At 48.7% G+C, this 21,497-nt stretch overlaps 1 protein-coding gene across 1 annotated transcript in view; it reads right to left on the reverse strand.

Moving 5' to 3' along the window:
• Positions 1–376: 376 nt before the first annotated feature.
• Positions 377–21,497, reverse strand: part of BRWD3 (bromodomain and WD repeat domain containing 3) — a 74,372-nt gene continuing 53,251 nt past the window's right edge. Inside the window, exons 28-40 of the mRNA XM_068157645.1 lie at positions 21,081–21,192; positions 19,840–19,901; positions 19,594–19,749; positions 18,532–18,652; positions 17,454–17,579; positions 15,830–15,911; positions 15,422–15,478; positions 14,758–14,898; positions 13,636–13,788; positions 10,656–10,819; positions 9,479–9,576; positions 8,846–9,004; positions 377–7,505 (exon numbers count right to left, since the gene is read on the reverse strand). Of these exons, the coding sequence (XP_068013746.1) occupies positions 6,718–7,505; positions 8,846–9,004; positions 9,479–9,576; positions 10,656–10,819; positions 13,636–13,788; positions 14,758–14,898; positions 15,422–15,478; positions 15,830–15,911; positions 17,454–17,579; positions 18,532–18,652; positions 19,594–19,749; positions 19,840–19,901; positions 21,081–21,192 (2,219 nt within the window). The 3' untranslated portion in view covers positions 377–6,717. The remainder of the gene's footprint in view (positions 7,506–8,845; positions 9,005–9,478; positions 9,577–10,655; positions 10,820–13,635; positions 13,789–14,757; positions 14,899–15,421; positions 15,479–15,829; positions 15,912–17,453; positions 17,580–18,531; positions 18,653–19,593; positions 19,750–19,839; positions 19,902–21,080; positions 21,193–21,497) is intronic.

The raw sequence follows: 21,497 nt of genomic DNA on the forward strand, positions 1-21,497 counted from the left end.
GAAAAAAAAAAAAACAAACCAACAATGAAACATCCTAGATTACAGAAGTGACTTCCAAACCAAAAACCAAAAACCAAACCCCCCCCCCAAAAAAAAAAACAAACCCACCCCCAAACAAAAAAACAAAACAAAACCAAACAAAAACCTCTAGAAAAAAAAAAATCTTTACAAATTTACATCTGTACAATACAAAAAACTAAACAGCTCATTGCATATAAATATTACATTTGGTCTGCCAACGAGTGGCATCAAAATCCCTGAAGCGTTTCATTTAAAGGGACCTGAGATAGCAGATGTGAAGATATGGGCATAAATATCACCTGGGAGGGGAAAAAAGAGAACACCCACCCTCCCCCACCACCAACCTCCCCCCACCCTCACCCCCCTCCAAAAAAAAAAATAAAAGAAGATTAGAATTAAAAACTCATAAACCACATAAAATTCTAATAGCTTTGTGCATTTGTTTGGAGGAGTTTGCAACCACCCAGGAAGTGAACCTCAGAAAGCCTCAATGCCGTGGCTCCGACTGAAGGCTGCGGTAATGACCGGTGGAGGAACGAAGAGCCTCTGGGAGGGTTCCTACAGGCATCAACAATATATCATCACCATCATCATCATCATCAGGTGCCAGTCTCTGAAGATATCCCAGCAGGCAGCACTCTCAGAAGAGGCATTTTAGGAAGAGAAACGTTGGGTTTTGGTTTGGTCTGCCTAAGAGGGGTGCAGCTGCAGGGCAGAGGTTGCAACACCAACCTCCTCCTGCTGATACTCCGGCCCGTGGCTCCCCCACCACAGCTCCTCACAGACACCAAGCTCAGGAAGATCCACAGCACTTGCCAGTCCAAAAGCCAGACCCCAAGAAGCTGCTCTTAATTGTCCATGGGTTTAAGCATTAATGAATTCATTGTCCAAGTATTTCCACGTTTGCCCATTCTCAGCTGTGGCTGGAGTCACCTAGCAAGGGGCCATCGACTCGCAAGCACAGCACTGAGCCCCTCAGTTTCCCTCTGAACCTTCACAAACTCATACCAGGTACCCACATCCATGCACATCAACTTATTTAAGCACCATTTTGATAACACTTAAAGGAGTTAATTAAGGCTGTGACAGCAATTCCACTGGAAACCGAATTTGTCAGGGATTCGTAGCACAGTTAAAAGATTGCTGTGGGCTGAACATGACAGAGTGAAAATGTACAAGCTTCCAACAGGTCTTTGAGTCTCTATTAGTAAAAGAAAAGGAAAAAAAAAAAGAAAGGAAAACGAAAAAGTAAAAAACCCCAGACAATTTTAGAGTAAATTCTGCAGGCTGTTATTTACTGTACAGAGAGGAGTTTGCTTTTTGCTGTGTGTGAGCCTCGGGCCACTGGAAGTGATCTAGCACACAAGCGTGCTAAGTGTCTAGAATGCATACTGCAAAGGACACAAGGACAGCTCCCTACCATACTAAGCACAGAATCACCCAGGGGGTTGGAAACTGCTCCATTTCAGGCTAGCAGGGGAAGAATCAGGGTTGTAAGGAACTCTGCCTGATGGGTGGAAAGGGTCAACATCCAGAAGTGTAAACGCACGTGGGAAAAACACTGAACCCATGACACAGAGCAAGGACAGCAGGAGACTCCATGGCAGGGCTGGCAAGACATCCTTAACCCCACAGCTATCCACTTTTCCCTGGCATTCACTGCTCAGGTGAAGGAGATTCATAGAATTGTTAAGGTTGGAACTGACCTCAAGGATTGTCCAGTTCCAATCCCCCTGCTGTGGGCAGGGACACCTCACGCTACAGCAGGTTGCTCACAGCCACATCCAGCCTGGCTGCAAACACCTCCAGGGATGAGGCTTCCACCACCTCCCTGGGCAGCCTGTGCCAGGCTCTCCCCACCCTCATGGGGGAGAATTCATTCATTCATCAAGTTGTTCTAAGAAATCAGTGATTTCAGCTTGGTTTCATGCATTAACACTATGTGATTTTGAATGGCTGCCAGAAACACCCCAGACACCCAGGAGCTGCCTTTCCAAAGGCTCCACAAGGTTCATCTCCTTTCTGTCAGACAAGAGAGCCTCCAAAGAGCGTCAAAAGCAACATGTTGCAGTTGCTTCTTCCACATCTTTTGGATTGCTCAAGAACTCTCTTGAGGATGCAGCTGGGTGCAGCTCTTTGCAGTGCTCTCTGTCTCCACAGCTGTGGAGCAGAAGCAGCCAAGGTGTTTGCTTAAGAAAACACTCAGGGAAACTTAAAACACACAACAGAACACAACACTTTAAGAAGCCAGAAAACCCCTCCACAAATTATCTCATTATTCTATTTATCTGTAGGCTGGGGTTGGCTGGGGTTGGCTGGGAAGAGGAGGGGTGGCCTCAGCTTAGCTGATGGAGGAAGGAGTGATAAGAAAAGAGAGAGAGAAGTGATCAAACTGCTCAGACCCACCGGAGCTCAAGCACCAACAGAAAGCTTTTGTGGGTTATTCAGAAGAGAAAGATGAGGCTGGAAGTGCAGGACTTCTGCAGGGGTTACATCAACTGTGAGCCACCCAGCAAGGGGCAAAACAGGACTCATTCAGCAGAGATGTGTTAAGGGACAGGGGGTTGAACCAAGCAAGGTTTTAGGTAGCACAGTCCTGCTGCTGGCCTCCCCACGGGATCCAGCAGCACTTCCATGTGGGCTATAGTTGGCCACTGAAGTGCAGAGCAGCCAAGGTGGCAGCCCTCAAACCTTCCCCATTGTCATTAAATCTGGGAATGTTACTGGGCAACAAGAGAAAGTAGATCTGAAAAACATGGAAAGCCTTGGGGGGAAAGTGGAATAGAAAGAATTCAATCTTAATCTAGCCAAACCAGAATTCACCAAGGTATCCTAAGCTCCCCAAAAAGCATCCTGAATAACAACAGGGGCAACAAAGAGCAGAGATGGAGCATAGCCAAGAGGGAAAATAACATGCAAAGACTGGACTGAACTGAAACAGCAGCACATCACTCCTGCAAAGCCAGCTTTGTCATTCATGCCCTGGGTGGAAAGAACTGGGAGCAGACAGAGCAGATCTGTAGCCAGGAGAAGTCAGAGAACAAAGCTGCACACCAGCCCTTCAGCCCTTCCTCCACAGAGGATGAGATGTGAGGGCCTAAAGAAACAGGACACTGGCCCTGTTCTATGAGGTGTCTCTGAATGCCCTCAAGTTGCCCTGGCAAGTGATGAGGGACCACACAAGACTGTACCTCTAGAGAAAGCAGCAATGCCCAGGAAGTCATGCTACAGCAGCAGAGGGACCCACAGCCTGCCCGCAGCCGCCTTAGCCTTCAGAAGCCCGATGCCTACTCAGACCTTCAACCTCTTGTCTTAAGCAGAGTTGTAGAGCTTATTAAAAGCAGAAGGAGAGGGGCTGTGGTCCTGACTGCCACACACCAGGCAGCACAGCCAGCCAGAAGCTCGAGATGCTGGCTGAGCAGCCAGGGTTTGGCTTGGGGGGCAACACGCTGCAAGGCTTACATCACTCCACTGCTGCTGCTGCACCTCCCGGGTCGATACTGAGGGTTCTGCAAGCAGAAGTGGCTCCTGGTGGGATCTGGGTTTTGAAAGTGCTTAAGTTTCGAGGAAATGATCATCACTCCACAGCAGGAGGCTACCAGAACTCAACTGCCTAACTGAGAGGCAGAACCCAGCTACAAACCCAAGTGAAAACAACATCTCTAAACCCAGGTTCTCTCTTGCATGCTTTAGAAAAGGTTCTGATGCACACAGGGTTGGGGTTTTTTTGTGGGGATTTTTGTTTCTTTCTTTTGTTTTTTCCACTAAGCAATAGTTCTGTTGTTCTAGCACACCCTGCTGCCTAGCTCTGCACCAGGTGACACATGTGATTGATACTTACGCCACAGCAAAGTGATGCTTCACTGTTATCTTCACAGTACTTCAGTACATAGAAAAGGTACATTTCAAGAACATCTTTCATAGTATTCTAACTGCTGCTAAAAATACACAAATTTAGGAGGGGGGAAAAAAAAACCAACCCAAATCCCAAAGGGATTTCTCTGGAATCCAAATCCACACCACTTCTCTCTCCCCAAACCCCTCACACAAAATAAATAAGGTGGATTTTCAGCCAGGCAGAAATCTGGGAGAAGCATTTGTTTGTTTGTTTGCTTGTTTGCATTTCAAGGTTTTCAGGCTTTAGAAGAGAGATCCTGGTGTTGCCTCAGCTGAAGGGGACTGATCTAAAGGAGGGTCTGATTCTGGCTATGCACTGAGGTGTACATGCTATTCCTGCTTACCATGTGTAGAAGGATCAGTCAAAGAAAGGATACATTGCATATAAATATACAGGTGTGTGTATATATGTATATATACACATACAGATACATGAGAGAGGTGACAGGGCAGCTGTTTCTATTTTAAAACCCAACACAGAACTAGGAGAACCTTTGCACTTCTTCCCCACACCCCCTCCCCCCCAGCACAAACACAACTGAATCAGAACTAGGACAGGCTCTGCACTGCTTTTCTCTTCCCCCAACACAAACACAACTGAATCAGAACTAGGAGAGCCTCTGCACTTCTTTTCTCTCCCTGCCATGCAAACACAACTGAATCAAGTCCAGACATCAATTCCAGCTGATTCAAAGCATCCCTCCAAAAATTAAAAGACTGCTTTTTCTTTTGTACTATGCCATAAAGTCACATTAATGCTCTGAGCAATTCAGGGCAAACTCTCCTCCAGCACAAAACTAAACCTCTGTGTTTTATTCAAGTCATTTTGTGTCTAACTAGGATTATTTAGTTGTTTGGTTTTGTTTTTTGAGAGAGAGATAAAATAGCTAGTTCTTCATATAGAAGGTCCAAAAAACCAAATTCCTTCTGCATCTGAGAGTAGCCAGGGGTCACTCTTTGCTGCCTGAGGGTTTCCAGATTTATTGACCAAGCTATGCACAGAACTGCAGGATATTGGATGAAAGGTTAAAGAAAAACTCCACCAGAACTTTCAAGTCTCTTTTAGTTTGTTCTCTCTGTAAGAACTCAACTCTCTCAACCAAGCCAGAACTGCCAGATTGGTTCAGACAACAGGAGAGGATTAAGTCCCAGCTATATTCCAGCCACACCCTAGGCTGCAAGAGGCTGCTCATCTCCAGCTCAGCCTACGCCGAACACCTGCTGCCGGTCACCGAGGAGCGACGCCACAAAGGTGCTGACACACTCTACTAATCACTACCAACATGACTCCTCTGCTTTCGAGTCAGAGTTCTGACAGAGAGCAAGAGTACAGTGCAACATGAATTCTCTTCAGGAAGCTTAAGATGCCAAAGTCTGTCTGGAGGATGAGCACAGGAGCTTATCTGTACTGCCAGCCCCCAGAGGTACCCAAACTCCATCCCGCTCCCTCGGCGCCTGCGAGGAGCGAACTAAACCAAACACAGCCTTGCACCGAGCAAGCGGCAGCAGGAACCTGTGGGAGGCAGGCTGCCCATCTGCTGCAAACAGTCTGCTTCTGCAAACTCTGACCACCACTTAGATTTGTCCTCACTGGGGAAATGTAAGGAAGGCATTTTACTCTACAACTTCACGAGCAGCTCCATCCCTCTACGCCCCTTCTCGCCTCTTCCTCACCAGGTGCTGATGAACAGCATCTGTTTCCTTTCACGTTTCCAGTAGTTGTTGTAAACAGAGGTAGCTGAGCTACAATTCAAACAACAAAACCAAAACCAAACAGAATCACCTTATGCTCTGAAGAGGAGGAACCTTTCCAACTCTGAAGTCACCCCTTAGCTGCACAATCTCTAGTTCAACACCATAAAAATAGAGGAGAGGGCAAAAAGAGGAACAAACCAAACCAAGCCAGGAAACAGAAGCGAGTTAACTGTTGCATTTGGCACCTTTCTTTTGTCTTCTTTTGTGTCTGGATATTGATAACTTCTCAAGTATTCTCTTTTTTAATAAAGTTAATGCACACATAGGACACACCACATCGAAGGTTTGCTACATATTTACAAGGCACCAACCCTTTGTCACTTTGTACATGAAGAAAAGAAGCCGTAGAAAGCACGTCAGGAACACCCCCACCCCACCCCCCTCCTTTCCCCCCTCAACTGTAAGTATAGACATACTTCAGCTCAGCACAATCCATCCACGTTTGGCCTGGGAAGCTTCAAATAATCCAGATCCTTCTTACAATATAGAAACTGTAAACATTTTATAGCTGCCTTTAGGATTGGTGTATTGTGCAAAAAGTTATCATTATTACTGTGTATAAGGATTTATGGCAGAACCCACATAAAAACTCTGTAAGAAGGTGCTAGTTCTATCATACAAAACCAAAAACAAACGAGGGAGAGAGGAAGGGAGAGAGAGAGAGAGAGAGAGAGAGAGAAGTCAGAATCGGTGACTGGAAACCATCAGGTTCTTATTGAGAAGCCGGAGGCCTCTTTTTAATGGGATGAACTGGTAGTGTGTGGGGAAGAATTTCTGTTAATTTAAGGCCTAATGACTAAGGCTTGTTTTGACCAATGAAGTGTGGCAAAGCTGGAGCTTCAAACAAATGCAGAAACTGACATCATGGAAAAGCACCACTGTGAAAGGTGAGTGGAGTCCCCGCACGACTTGCTCGGTAGATATTTTATCTCTGGTAAAATCCCTGCAGTAAAAGGCCATTAGAAGTTCCTTTTTTTTTTTGTTTTGTTTTTCTTTTTAAAGTGTTCCAAAAGTATTTGTTTTGTTTTGTTTTGTTTTGCTTTGTCAATAATTCCATCCCATGAGATGGCTGACCCTGGCTTTTTCTGTCATTTTCCTCACCCTGCCTGACCTGGAAGTACCAAGGTTCAAAGGATCCTCGGTGTGCACGAAGTTGTCGTTGTCGGAGTCGTCGTTGTACAGGACGGTCCTCCTGCCCTCGTTCCTCGTCTTGATGCGGGGTGGCCTGCTGAACCTCCCCCCAAACATGTTCTCCCCAAACTGCCCTCCGAAGAGGTTCTCAAACTCGTCGTCTGTGATGCGGGCGCGCTTGGCTCTGGTGGCTCCTCGGGAAGCTCCTCGCCCCCCTCGGCCTCTTCTTCCTCCCCGGCCGCCGCCTCTTCCCCTGCCGCAGCCTCTTCCGCCTCTACCGCCTCTTCCCCCTCGACTCCACCTGCCCCACCGCCCCCATCTACCTCTCCTCCCTGTTCCTCTGCCCTGCCAGTTCCGTTTCCCACCGCTGATTTTCCTTTTGAGTTTCCTTTTGGGCTTTTTGGACTGCACGACCTTGCTGTAGTCGTGGTCGCCGTCGATGTAATCCTGATCCGTTCGAGACGTCGACTCCGAGTCCGAATCGGAGCCGCTTCTGCTCTCGGAGCTGGAACTGGATCCTGACTCCCCACTTTCTGATGAAGATAAACCAGATTTTTCCTTTAATTCTCTCTTCTTCTTCTCCTCTTCCTCCACCTCCTCCAGATGCTCATCCTCTTCTGATGCGCTCAGCAGCTTCCTCTTGACGCCTGCCCGAGGTTCTCTGCCATCACCGTTTGTGAGTGGTCCATCAGGAGAGTGATCTAAGCAAACACAAAACAACTCCATCAGTTATCAGCACCGTGCCCCAGCCAAAGAGGATACACAAAGTGGGATTTGCCTCATCTGCCTTTGGGCTGTGCTCTGGAAATGGTCCAGCTCTGAGCTACTCACCACAGATGACCTTTATATGCTGTGGAGACAAACAGGTGCTCTAAGGGAAAATTTATCAGACAAAGCAAACACAGATCACCTTGTCTGGAAGCAAGCACTGCAAACTCTGCTGACTCTGTTCAGTGCAGAGCCAGGGTGACTAGGTTAGACAGAAACATCTAACATTTAGCTAAATGAGTCCTGCTCAGGGTGCAAGCAGGCAAAAAAACCCTTCTATAATCCACTTCAAACCTATATTCAATAAAGACCACTCTGCAAGCAGTATTTATTCCCTATCAGATGCATGTTCTCAGAAGGCTTAGTGCAGGAAACACTTGTGGCAAGCACAGTTTCAAGGCAATAGCCCAGGAAAGCTCACTAGGATTGCTGAGCAGCCTAATTAAAATGTAGAAAGGCTGTTGGTGGCCTGGCACCCAAAAGACTGCATGTTTTCAGTGTGATTAAATATCTCCTTTAAACACAGGATACAAATAGCTCACCTGCAACATACCACACTGCTACAGCAGAGAGAGGCTTCAGGCTTTCAGCCAAGGCTCACCCATCACCCAGCTCAGTGAAAAGTCTGGTTACTAGTTTGTCTCTGTCCCAGGGACAGCTTGGGCAGTATTTCCCCTCTAATCACAACCAATTAGTCATGATTAGGATTGAAATATTTACAACTTCCTTTCTTCCTTGGTTTCAACATGGAAGATTGGTTTGGTTTGGTTTGGTTTGGTTTGGTTTGGTTTGGTTTGGTTTGGTTTGGTTTGGTTTGGTTTGCTTTGCTTTGCTTTGCTTTGCTTTGCTTTGCTTTGCTTTGCTTTGCTTTGTTGTAACTCCTAAGGGAAGTGCAATTCTCCAGAAGGTTAAAAGTAATCAAACTTTTCTGTCTGGAGCAATTTTAAAGGACCTCACTTGAAGATTTGTTTGGTTTGCTTTGCTTTGTTGTGACTCCCAAAAGAAATGTGATTCTCAAGAAGTTTAAGAGCAAACAAGCTTTTCTGTCTGGAGGAATTTTAAAGGACCTCAAGAGCACTGTGTGCACATCACACCTCAGACAGGAGACCACAGAACTGGGAGAAGAAAGGGAAATCCAACTGTTCAGCATGGTTTGGGAACACAGCATAACTCTAGACTCAGGTGACCATATCATAAGCATCAGAGAGAAGCAGCATCTCCCATGTCTAGTGAAAGCAGCCACTCCAAGACCAGGAGAGTGACCATTCCTCACCTTGCTTCACTGGTGTAGATTTGCTCCTGATGGGCCTGCTTTTCCCTGGATCAATGGTATTTCCACTTCGGCTCTGTGCAGTTGAGCCTGAGGAAGATGGCTGACCTTCCAGCTCTTCACCAGTGGCTGAACCTAGAGGTTCTTCTGCTGTATCTGAAACTTTAGACAGGACACCACTAATGTGACAGAGAAATGTTTACCCTCTAGTTATTTATAGGGTTGCAATGCAAAGCCTTCTGAGGAGGTTTTGTATCACCTGAGTTAGCCCAAGTCAGGAGGTTAATCTCCCCAAGCTGCCTCTGCAGTCACGAAGACACAGGTTCCTCCAGGATGTCATCCAAAGTAAGCTCAGTGCCTTTGCAATGGCTGTGTGAGAGCAGCCCATGTCCAGGAAGTCCAGGCTCCTGTCACTAGGTTAATTCTTACCAAGAGCAGACCTAGGTTCCCTACCCTCTGACCCTCACCAAGGAACAAGTTCAACATAACCCAGCCTACAGACAACATTGATTTCCATGACCTTGCTGCTTGCTCTCTCAGCAGGTGGCTTTTGCACGTGTCTGGTGAACATAAAATGCAACCTGCCCACACAAGCTGCTGCAAGAGACAGGATGCACTTAGAAACATTTTCCTCACCATGAGATGAAACTGAAGAACTAGTCCTGGTCAAAGGCAGTGAGGTATTCTGGTTGGGCTTGGGTTGAATCTTCATTTGCTTCTGTTTCCCTTTTGGGCTGAAGACACAAAACATCCCAGAGAGATAAAACTGTTAGTACCAAGAGACTCAAAACCAATTTCCCCTGCAAAGTGCCTTGCTTTTCACAGCAACTGCATACCACAAGTGATCTCTTTCTCCCACTGCTTGCACACTGAAAATGGTTACAGTATCGTTCTGTTTGCTAAAGGGATATGAGCTTGCAAGAACAAGATTTTCTCTCACCTTTCAAAACAAACACTCCACTTAGAATAGAACCACGGAATATTTTAGGTTAGAAGGACCATTAAAGGTCATCTAGTCCAAACCCCCTGCAGTCAGCAGGGACATCTTCAACTGGAGCAGGTTGCTCAGAGCCCCAGACAAACTGACCTGGAATGGTTCCAGGGATAGGGCATCCACCACCTCTCTGGGCAACACGGGCCAGGGTCTCAACATGCTCTGTGGAAAAAATGCCTTCCTTCTATCTGGCCTAAATCTCCCTCTTTTAGTTTAAACCCATCACCTCCTGTCCTGTCACAGCAGGCCCTGCTGAAAAAACAATCTGTCCCCATCTTTGCTTAAAGGCCTCTTTTCAGTACTTCAAAGCCACAGGAAGGTCTCCCTGGAGCCTTCTCTTCTCCAGGCTGAACAACCCCAATTCTCTCAGCCTGGCCTCAGAGCAGAGGGGTTCCAGCCCTCGGGTTATTGATGTGGCCTCCTCTGGAGCTGCTGTTCCAAGGACTCCAGAGCTGGACCCAGCGCTGCAGGTGGGGTCTCAGCAGAGGAGAGCAGGAAAATCCCCTCCCTTGACTCAGATAACACCTGATGCAAAAGTCAGAAAAGCATTACACAACACAATTACTGCACAGAGGCAAAAAGAAGTTTGCTCTTCCACTTCCTCCAGCAGAACAACTTCTCATCACACTGTCTTTCACTGCCAGAACTGTGCACAAACTCCAAACTGGGCATGGAATTCAAGCTCCTGCCTTCATCCCCCACAAGAGCAACAGCATCAGGGAATGAGCAGTGCTGTCACTGAGTGCTTCCTCACAGAGACCTGTCTGCCACTGTCATCTGCAGGGGCACCAGCAGCAGCTCTCCCAAGCATTCTGTTACCTTGATGCTCTGCTAGTGGAGGGCGAGCTGCTGCTGCTCCTCAGCCGCTTTCGGTAGCGTGGCCTTTTCCTCTTCTGGCACTGCACTGCTGACTTGTACTCAGAGATGATATTCTTCATGTGGTTTTCAAATAAGGCAGAGAGTCGAAGTGTCATGCTGTAGATCTGGAGGGAGAAAGCATGGTTATGCTGATTAGAAGTTGTTTAAGCAGAAGATCAGCAAAGTGGGGGAACAAAAGCTAAACAAATCCCCAAGCTGCGCAGGGTTTTGTGGCACAGAAGGAAAATTCACGGTGACACTCAGCTGGCAGGTTCTTTCCTCCCATGGCACAGGTCTGGTCTTGCAACAGGAAGTGTTCTCACAAAAGGATTTAATTACTTATAGTACAAAATATTGACAGAGTCAAAGGAGAATGGATACAGAGATTACTGAAATCCAGGCTCCTTTTTTCACCTCCACGGAGCATGGAACCACGCCGTGAGATAACCCCGAGTCCCAAGGGAAAAACAACTCAGCTTTGCTGCACCCTCCCCCCCCTTTTGTTTTTGCTTTAATGCCTTAGTGACAAGTCCTTACACCAGCCCCACAAAGCTGCATGCAGAAGCCAACTAAAATATCCTCATTCCTATGTCAAATGCCAGATGTCAAACCCCTTAAAGCAGTTTTCTGGCCTCTTTCTGTAGCCTCACCCAGAACTTCACTCACAGCTCTTTCTGCCTGTTTCAGACTGTTGGCTTCTGTTCCAGATCTTACCTTGGATGTGTTTGAGTTACAACACATAATAGCTCAAACTCAGCACAAATACAAGTTCTTGACTCCTTCCTTATACCCACATCCTCCTGCTGCATTCAGCCCCCTGAAAATCACATCACCACCACTAAGAGAAAGCTCCAGGGAGACCTAACAGCAGCCTTCCAGTACCTGGAAGGGGCTACAAGAAGGCTGCAGAGGGACTGTTTGGAAAGCCCTGCAGTGACAGCACAAGGGACAATGGTTTGAAATGAGAGAAGAGCAGATTTAGATTGGATGTTAGGAACAGGTTCTGCACCATGAGGGTGAGGGAACACTAAAACAGGTTGCCCAGGGAGGTAATGAGGCCTCAACCCTGGAGCTATTCAAGATCAGGCTTGAGAAGGCTCTGAGCCAACCTGATGTAGTTGAAGATGCCCCTGCTGACTGCAGTGGGGTTGGACTAGGTGAGTTTTGCAGGTCCCTTCCAACCCAAACCACTCTATGATTCTAAGATGATGTTATCATCATCCTATACTCTGACTTCCCATTTCTTTCAGTTTGGATATAAAACCTCTCTGATACAGTAACTTAATTTTAACCCAGACCCTTTTATTTCAGTACTGTCTCCTTCTTTAGCTCTGGTATATAAAGCCCTGCCCTTCTTGCCTCCATTCAGGATGCTATAAGCAAAGATGGTAAAATGGGCTGGAAAACCTCAGGATGCTGGCCTTTGGCAGCAGATGAATCTGGTGTGGCAGAAGGCCCAGCTGTGTGCCCCAGCCCTCTGGCAAGGATCACCTCACTGAGGCACTTCACAGTATTTAAGCAAATGGATATTGATGGGCCACTCTGTTAAAGTAATTTGGGAGTTGAGTCACAAGCTGTGCAGTTATTAATGCACAGGGAAGATCCCAGGGAGTGGCAGCAGTAAATAACTCACCAAGATTCCTGGTTTTCTTGGAGTCCTCCACTGATTTCCCTCATGCCATGGTTTAGATGGGAAAAGACCTTTAAGCTCATTGAGTCCAGCCTTTAATGCAGCACTGCCAAGCCCAGCACTGACCCATGTCCCTCAGTACCACATCTACGCAGCCTTTAAACCCCTCCAGGGATGGGGACTCCACTGCTGCCTGAGCAGCCTGTTCCATGGCTTCACAACCCTCTTGGGGAAGAAATTGTTCCAAATATCCAGTCTGAGCTTCCCCTGGCACAGCTTGAGGCCGTTTTCTCTTGGCCTATCAGTTGTTATTTGGAAGAAGAGATCAACCCTCACCTGGTCCCAACGTCCTTTAAGGCAGTTGTAGAGAGCAAGAAGGTCTCCTCTGAGCCTCCTTTTCTCCAGGCTGAACAACCCCAGGGCCCTCAGCCATTCCTCAGAACACCTGAGCTCTAGGCCCTTCACCAGCTTCATTGCCCTTCTCTGGACACACTCCAGCACCTCAATGTCCTTCTTGTAGCGAGGGGCTCAACACTGAAGCCAGCATTCGAGGTGTGGTGTCAGCAGTGCTGAGTACAGGGGGACACCTCTCTGGTCCTGCTGGCTGAACTCACAGCCATCTTTACATGGCCACTCATAGACCAAAATATCCATATTCTAACATTTTGCTCTCCCCTTTCCCTCTTGCCATACCCTGTTCAGGGCTCCAGTGGAATCCATTTATTTTTCTAAGTAGATTTCTATGCCAGCACTCAGAAAAAACAACACCTCAGCACCTGAGAACAAAGGCAACACTCTGGGAAAGATTTTGTAAGGATACTAAGTCAGCTAGAAAACAATTAGCTATCATAATGCTTGTCTCCTCCAGTAACAGAAGTATTGCCTAACACTTGCTTTAGCAGGAGATTGACAAAGATCCTTATCCATAGCTATGCAGCTAGCAAGCTGATCATTTATTCCTGGAAGCGAGGCTACTGAAAGAGGAAAAGCAACAGGCAATCAGTCTCTGCTACAAATATTCACCAGCAGCCACACCACTTCTCAGAAGTTCACAAAGTTCAGGTGACAATGCAGCTCAGAAGTGATTTGAGTTAGCAGACCAAGGCAAATTGATAACCAGAGTTCCCAGAACTGACATCTATTACTTGGTTTTATGACTGCCCTTTTGCCCTCTCACAACGTAGTGCTTTGCTCTGCAGATACAGACCTTGTTTCAGACAGTGTGGTCATGCAAGGGCCAGAGGCTCTGGAAAGGAAGCATTGAGATGTGCCAGAGGCTTTGGAAAGGAAGCATTGAGATGTGCTACTCACTCGAGACTTTTTGTTGGGAGTGTAAGCTTTAGAGTTGCAGAATATTAAACGAATATCTTTGTAGAATTCCAAGGGACTGGTGTAGTTTCCTGCTTCCAAGGTTTCTTTCACAGTGCTGAAGTCCATAGGAGTGTCTACAATGTCTCTGTAATCCTGTAAGACCACACAAGCAAACAAGCAAGGCTGTCAAATCCTACAGCAAGAAGAACACCAAAGTCTGCCCTCATGGCCTGCCTTGAGTTAGAGCAGAGCTGGTTCTGTTCAGGCATTTCAGTTTCCAGCTCAGTCTCTTCCCAGTGCTGGCACTTCCTGGAGTTCCTGGCCTGTTTTCACAGGCTGCTTCTAGCAGTGATGCTGCTGATGGTTAGAGTCAGTACCAAGGGCTGGCAGAAGAAGGTCACAGATAAATCCCATGTGCCACATTGGGGTGCAGTAAGTAAAAGGTAGCACTTGCAGGGAGGAGCAGACAGTTCAGATGACCCTGAAGTGACCAGCAAGGGATTCCAGCCCATGTATGTCATAGTCAGTGTAAAGCTGAGCCAGCACCAGGGTCAAACCTCTCCTTCAATGGCCAATGTCTGAGGAGGACTCTGCCTGCTCTGCCGTAGGTTCTGATCCATGAGGTCCTGAATCCAGTTCCAGAATTCAGTTCCTGAATCTGGTTCCATCTGCTGCCAAATCCAGTCTAGGACTTCCCTGGTGCCTGCCACAGCATCAGTGATGACAGAGACATCATTGCCATCAGGGGCTGGGGTTGATATTGGTTTGTGTCTATTTCATGTTCTTGTTATTACTGACATCAGAGCTGGGTTAGTTTCCAACCCAGCAGTCTCTCTCTCTCTCTTATTCCCTTTCTCTTCCCTCTGGGAAGGCAGAGGGGTTCACACAGAGCATCTGCCACTCACCTCGTGGCCAGCCCAGCCCTGACCCTTGACAATCCACAACAGTGGCCCTCAAGTAATTACTTCTACTTGAGACAGGTAATGTCTGAGCACATCAGTGCCCAGAGGGTGGTGCTTTCCAGCTCACAAAGGGAGAGGTCTGAAACACACCAGCCGCGGATGGTCTGCCAAAAGAGGAACAACAGGCTTCTGAAGCATTGAATCTAGAGGCTGTACTTACAGGATAGGAGAAGAGATCCACTGGCTGTCTAAAAGGCTCGGAGTCCTCTCTCTCATAAATCAGGTTTAACAGCTGCTTGCACTGCTCTTTCCAAGCATCAGGACTTGCTTTCAAGGGCTGCCTTTTCACTCGGCGCCTTACCTGCAGGCAAGCACCGGCATTTCAAAGCTCTGCACAACATCCCCTGCTCCCCCTTCAATTCCTGCTCATTTCCCAGCATTTTGGTTTAAAGCAAATTTCTGCAGTCACAGTAAGGATAAAGTGTAGCTGATGGCCCAACAAGATGCAGACTGGAGCCAGCACTACAGGTGGGCTCTCAGCAGAGTGTAACAGAGGAGCAGAATCCCCTCCTTGACCTGCTGCCCACACTGCTGGGGATGCAGAGCAAAGGCTGCCAGGTTATAGCTAACTTCTCATCCATTCATAGGACTCTGAGTCCTACATGCTAGGAAAGAGTTTAACCACAGTATCACAGAATGCTAGGGGTTGGAAGGGACCTTGAGGGACCATCAAGTCCAACTCCCCTGCAGAGCAGGTCACGGTGGAACACATCCAGGTGAGTTTTGAAGATCTCTGGAGGAAGGACACTCCACAACCATCCCAGACCTAAAGGAGTGTTTCAGTGCCTGCTCTATCCCACAGCGAGCAGAAATGTTTTACTCACTCTTCTTTTACCAGAGGAAGTTCCTGGAGCGTCGGAATCCACATCGACTTCTGCCACCTAAAGGCAAAGGCGATGGTTACACAGCGCGCTCCCCGCGCCCCCGGCGGTGTGCAAGGGACCAGCACCAGCCGACAGCAAGCGCTTGGGCACTGCCGAAGGCAACCGGCGGCTCAAGCAAACCAGAAGTCAGCTTCACTCCATTCCCTCCCAGCCTGTCACTGCAAGCCCTTGTAAAAACTCCCTTCCCAGCTTTCCTGCCCCAGGGGAGCAACAGGAAAGGCCTAAACAGGGCCCTCTGAAAAACTCCATATAACAACACCTCAACAAACAATCTTTGCCCCCAGGTTTCTTCCAGTGCTGAACTGAAGAAGGTGACAAAGTTCTGGCAGGCAGACTTGATGCTCTTACCTCCTCTTCCTCATCAGTACTGCTGAGATCTTCTGCTTTCACTTTGTTATAGATCTCTAATATATCAGTACAGCTCTGATCCCTGCAAGGGCAGAACAAAAGCCAAAATCCATAACCCAAGAACTCAGAGCCTGAAGGTGTGTGAGGGAGCAGGAAGGGGTGTCAAGGAGCAGTGTGGGGTATGAGGGAGCAGTGTGGGCTATGAGGGAGCAGGGTGGGGTGAAAGGAGCAGTGTGGGGTGTGAGGGAGCAGCGTGGGGTATGAGGAGCAGCGTGGGGTGTGAGGGAGCAGTGTGGGGTGTGAGGAGCAGTGTGGGGTGTGAGGGAGCAGTGTGGGGTGTGAGGAGCAGTGTGGGGTGTGAGGGATCAGCGTGGGGTGTGAGGGATCAGTGTGGGGTGTGAGGGAGCAGTGTGGGTGTGAGGGATCAGTGTGGGGTGAGAGGAGCAGTGTGGGGTGTGAGGGATCAGCGTGGGGTGTGAGGGATCAGTGTGGGGTGTGAGGGAGCAGTGTGGGTGTGAGGGATCAGTGTGGGGTGAGAGGAGCAGTGTGGGGTGTGAGGGATCAGCGTGGGGTGAGAGGAGCAGTGTGAGGTGTGAGGGAGCAGTGTGGGGTGAGAGGAGCAGTGTGGGGTGTGAGGGATCAGTGTGGGGTGTGAGGAGCAGTGTGGGGTGTGAGGGATCAGCGTGGGGTGTGAGGGATCAGTGTGGGGTGTGAGGGAGCAGTGTGGGTGTGAGGGATCAGTGTGGGGTGAGAGGAGCAGTGTGGGGTGTGAGGGATCAGCGTGGGGTGAGAGGAGCAGTGTGAGGTGTGAGGGAGCAGTGTGGGGTGAGAGGAGCAGTGTGGGGTGTGAGGGATCAGTGTGGGGTGAGAGGAGCAGTGTGGGGTGTGAGGGATCAGCGTGGGGTGAGAGGAGCAGTGTGGGGTGTGAGGGATCAGCGTGGGGTGAGAGGAGCAGTGTGGGGTGTGAGGGATCAGCGTGGGGTGAGAGGAGCAGTGTGGGGTGTGAGGGAGCAGTGTGGGGTGAGAGGAGGAGCGTGGGGTGAGAGGAGGAGCGTGGGGTGTGAGGAGCAGTGTGGGGTGAGAGGAGCAGTGTGGGGTGTGAGGGATCAGTGTGGGGTGAGAGGAGCAGTGTGGGGTGTGAGGGATCAGTGTGGGGTGAGAGGAGCAGTGTGGGGTGTGAGGGATCAGTGTGGGGTGTGAGGAGCAGTGTGGGGTGTGAGGGATCAGTGTGGGGTGAGAGGAGCAGTGTGGGGTGTGAGGGATCAGCGTGGGGTGAGAGGAGCAGTGTGGGGTGTGAGGGATCAGCGTGGGGTGAGAGGAGCAGTGTGGGGTGTGAGGGATCAGCGTGGGGTGAGAGGAGCAGTGTGGGGTGTGAGGGAGCAGTGTGGGGTGAGAGGAGGAGCGTGGGGTGAGAGGAGGAGCGTGGGGTGTGAGGAGCAGTGTGGGGTGAGAGGAGCAGTGTGGGGTGTGAGGGATCAGTGTGGGGTGAGAGGAGCAGTGTGGGGTGTGAGGGATCAGTGTGGGGTGAGAGGAGCAGTGTGGGGTGTGAGGGAGCAGCGTGGGGTGTGAGGAGCAGTGTGGGGTGTGAGGGAGCAGTGTGGGGTGAGAGGAGCAGCGTGCCTACCCGATGAAGCGCAGCAGGACGTCGGTGACGATTTTGGCAGCTTTGACTATGGGGCTGTCAGGCTCGTTGAAGGTCCTGGCATTATGCTCAATGTAGCGAACCTCCCACATCAGGGCAGAGATCCTCCTGGAAACAAAAAGGAAGGGAAGAGCTACATGAATTTCCTTCTGAGCTCAGTAAAAACCCACAAACACATCAGGCAACTCAGATTGAGGAGAGAGAGAGATCCTGTGGGAGACCAAAGGAAGCTGTTTCTGCTTACGACCTCCTGACTGCCCCAACGTGCCAGGCTGCAGCAGCTTTGTGGAAAGATCACAGAATGGTTTGGGTTGGAAGGGAACTCCAAAGGGCACCCATCCCAATTGCCCTGAAGTCAGCAGGGACACCTTCCACTAGATCAGGTGGCTCAGAGCCTTGTTGAGCCTGCTCTTGAATATCTCCAAGGATGAGGCCTCAACCACTTCCCTGGGCAACCTGTTCCAGTGTTGCACCACCCTCATGGTGCAGAACTTGTTCTTAACTTCCAATCTAAATCACTTCTCTCATTTCAAACCATTGCCCTTCATCCTATCAGTGCAGTCCTTTGCAAACAGTCCCTCTGCAGGCTTCTTGTAGCCCTCTTCAGGTACTGGCAGGCTGCTATTAGTCTCCCTGGAGCCTTTTCTTCTCCAGGGTGAAGAGCCCCAGCTCCCTCAGCCTGCCCTTGTAGCAGAGGTGTTTCAAATCAGCAATGACTGGGATGAAAAGAGGAAACAAACCAAGGAAAGAATCTGTTCTAAAGGCAGCAGAGGTACAGATGAAGCAAATGTGCTCTGCCTACAACACATCCAGAGGATAAAGCTCTGCATGGTAAACAAAGAGGACACCTCAGCTATATCAGCTGTTGCCTAAACTACGTGGCCAAAAGAGATTATTCTTCAGGACAAGACTCATTGTGCCCAAGGCCAAAGAGAATCTGACCTTCTGCTGGTGGCTCATGGAAGAAATGCAGTGGCATTACACAGTATTCAGCTGAACATGCTGTCCTCAATGGAGCTACAGCAAATATAGATCACAACCAGATAAAGATCTAACTCACCTATAAAACCTGTTTTCAAGTCTCCTCCTGATCGTGGTGAGGTCAGTTGGATAAGCAACAACAGTGCAATACATGGGGTAGGCACTAAGGTCCACTGGAACAGCAAAGGGATTAGAAATGTCTGAAAGACAAAAAGATCAGAATCATTTAGATATTTCAGAAGGCACCTGAGGGGAAGTTAGAAGATAATCAGATTCCTTAGAAAGGTTTCTAGGTTTCTTCTCTAGCAATTCTAGCAGCAGCAGTGCAGATCCACAGGTGGTGATGTCATTACCCAAAGGGGAGGATTCTTCCTGTACCATCTGCTAGCTGCCCCTGAAGAAGCACTTTTCATTTAAGTACCAGCTCTGAGGTTTGCAGCACACCAACAGCCAGCTGCACTGCTAACAAGCAGCATGGCATCTGCACTAACAAGAGGAGTACTACAAGAAGCAACACCAGCTAAGAACACAGAGGTGCCCTGGATACAAACAGAGGACAGAATGTCAATCACAGTCTGCTATTAAACAGCCACAGAGGAGCTCCGAGGTAGCTGTTGGTGAGGATTTGTTGGTTGGGTGTTTTGGAGGGGTTTCATTCACTGCTGTGCTTGCTCACATTAGAATACAGAATTAACCAGGTTGGAAAAGACCTTGGAGATCATGGAGTCCAACCTATCACCCAACAGCATCTAATCAACTAAACCATGGCACCAAGTGCCTCATCCAGGCTCTTTTAAACACTTCCAGTGATGGTGACTTCACCACCTCCCCAGGCAGCCCATTCCAATGGCCAATCTCTCATTCTGTGAAGAATTTCTTCCTACCATCCAGCCTAGTGGGTATGACCCACTGAGAATCACCATTAACTGGGAAGGAAGTAGAGCAAGCCCCAGGACAAAAGGGATTACAGCTGAAAAAGAGACTGTGTGGAATTGAAAAGGCTGGCTCACTTCAGTGATGTAGTTGAGCCCATTTCTAACACTCCACATCAACTCCCACCACTCCATCCCATCTGCTCTTCAGCCCTGTGTGCCACTAGGCTCCTGCCCAACACCCTTCCACCTCTTCCCAGCTATCGTACCAAGGGAAAGCAGTTGCTCAATGCCCCGGATGACTCGTTCACACTCTTCATCTCTGGAATGGGCTCCCCACTCTCCTTCCTGGGGTTTGTAGAGCAGAGCTGTCAGCTCATCTGGAGTCACTGGAACCCCAGCACCAACCTCCTCCGGGTAAGCAGCTGAAGAGGAGGAATTCAAACCCAGTGAGTTTTAGCAGTGGTAAAAACCTCCTTGCTTTGCACGTGGACACAACTGCAACACACACTTACTTCCTTCTGGAATTGGTTCCATGTCCCATGGACTCATCCTCTCTCTTTCATTGTTGTCCCAGCTGTTAAAGGAAACACATTCAGATGTATTTTGAGCTGAATATAATGATACACTTTTGCTCTACCAGCCTTCAAACACAAAGGTCCTGCCTGTCAGAAACAAGACATGACACCAGCTACATCCCCACTCCTTATTTTCCTCTTGTGTCTCCTGTATATTCACTGCACTGCTCTTTACACCAGAAGTCTTGGTTTAGAGAATCACAGAATTGTTTCAGTTGGAAAAGACCTCTAAGAACAGAGTCCAACAATTCTCTAACTCTACCAAGTCTGGAGCTAACCTATGTCCCTCAGCACCACATCTCTGTGTCCTTTGAACACCTCCCAGGATGGGGATTCAATCATTTCCCTGGGCAGCCTGTTCCAGTGTTTGAGAACCTTTTCAGGGAAGCAGTTTCTTCTACTATTAAACTTAAACCTCCCCTGGTGCAACATGAGGCTGTTTCATCTCACCCTATCAGTCATTTCTAGTGAGAACAGACCAACACCCACCTGGCTCCAACCTCCTTTCAGGGAATTGTAGAGAGCAAGGTCTCCCCTCAGCCTCCTCTTCTCCAAACTAAACAACCCCAGCTCCCTCAGCCACTCCTCACCAGACCTCTTCTCCAGACCTCCACCAGCTTTGTTGTCCTTCTCTGGACATGCTCCAGCACTTCAAGTTTTTCTTGTAGTGAGGGCCCCAAAACCAAACCCAGTACCCAAGTTGTGGCCTCACCAGTGCCAAGTACAGGACAGCCCCTGCCCTGGTCCTGCTGACCACACTATTGCTGATGCTGTTGGCCTTCTCAGCCACCTGGACACATACTGGCTGTTGGCCACCACCACCCAGATCTTTCTCTGCTGGGCAGCACTTGGCCTTGTTGAATCTCATCCCACTTGGCCTTGACCCAACCTACTAAGATCCCTCTGCGGAGCCTTCCTGCCTTTAAGCAGACCAAGGCTTCCACCCAACTTCATGTCATCTGCAAGCTTCGTGAGGGTGCCTTGATCCCCTCATCCAGATCACTGATTCAAATGTTTATGAGTAAATTCATATGTTAATAAATAAACCCAAAGTGTCTGATTATGTAGTCAGATGGGAAGAAAGCTCTTGAGGTCCAACACTGAAGGTGCATGTGACCATCTACGAGACCCAGAGCAGGTAAACACCTGAGACACACTACAGCCACAGCAATACTCACTGAACACTGTAGCACTGGAAGGAACTATCAGGATATTCTGCCTGGAAAGGCTGCTGACTCTCCACAGTTCCAAACCACCAAGCATCATCTATGATACTGCGAAATCTATCCCCTACAAGGAAAAGAACAGTCAGGAAAAGAACAACAGAAATCACTCTGAAACCCTTCTCTGGGGGGAATCAGCTTCACCTTTCAGAAGTAAAGCATTTCAGCTCTTGCAGTTTGCACTGCAGGAATCAAGCCTTTCCCCTGAAGGGAGAGCTTGCACATCCCTAGTTAGTCACAGCTCCCTCCACGCCTCAAATCACAACACAAGAGGAGGTTCTGCTGCTGTCACAGGCCTCACACCCATTTCTCTCATTTGGGGTTTGTCATTTGCAACAGGAATTGCAGCAAGCAGAACACCTACAATCACTA

The sequence above is a fragment of the Melanerpes formicivorus genome, unplaced genomic scaffold (assembly GCF_026170545.1).
Source record: "Melanerpes formicivorus ecotype bairdi unplaced genomic scaffold, bMelFor1.0.p_v2 SCAF_37, whole genome shotgun sequence".
Lineage (NCBI taxonomy): Eukaryota > Metazoa > Chordata > Aves > Piciformes > Picidae > Melanerpes > Melanerpes formicivorus.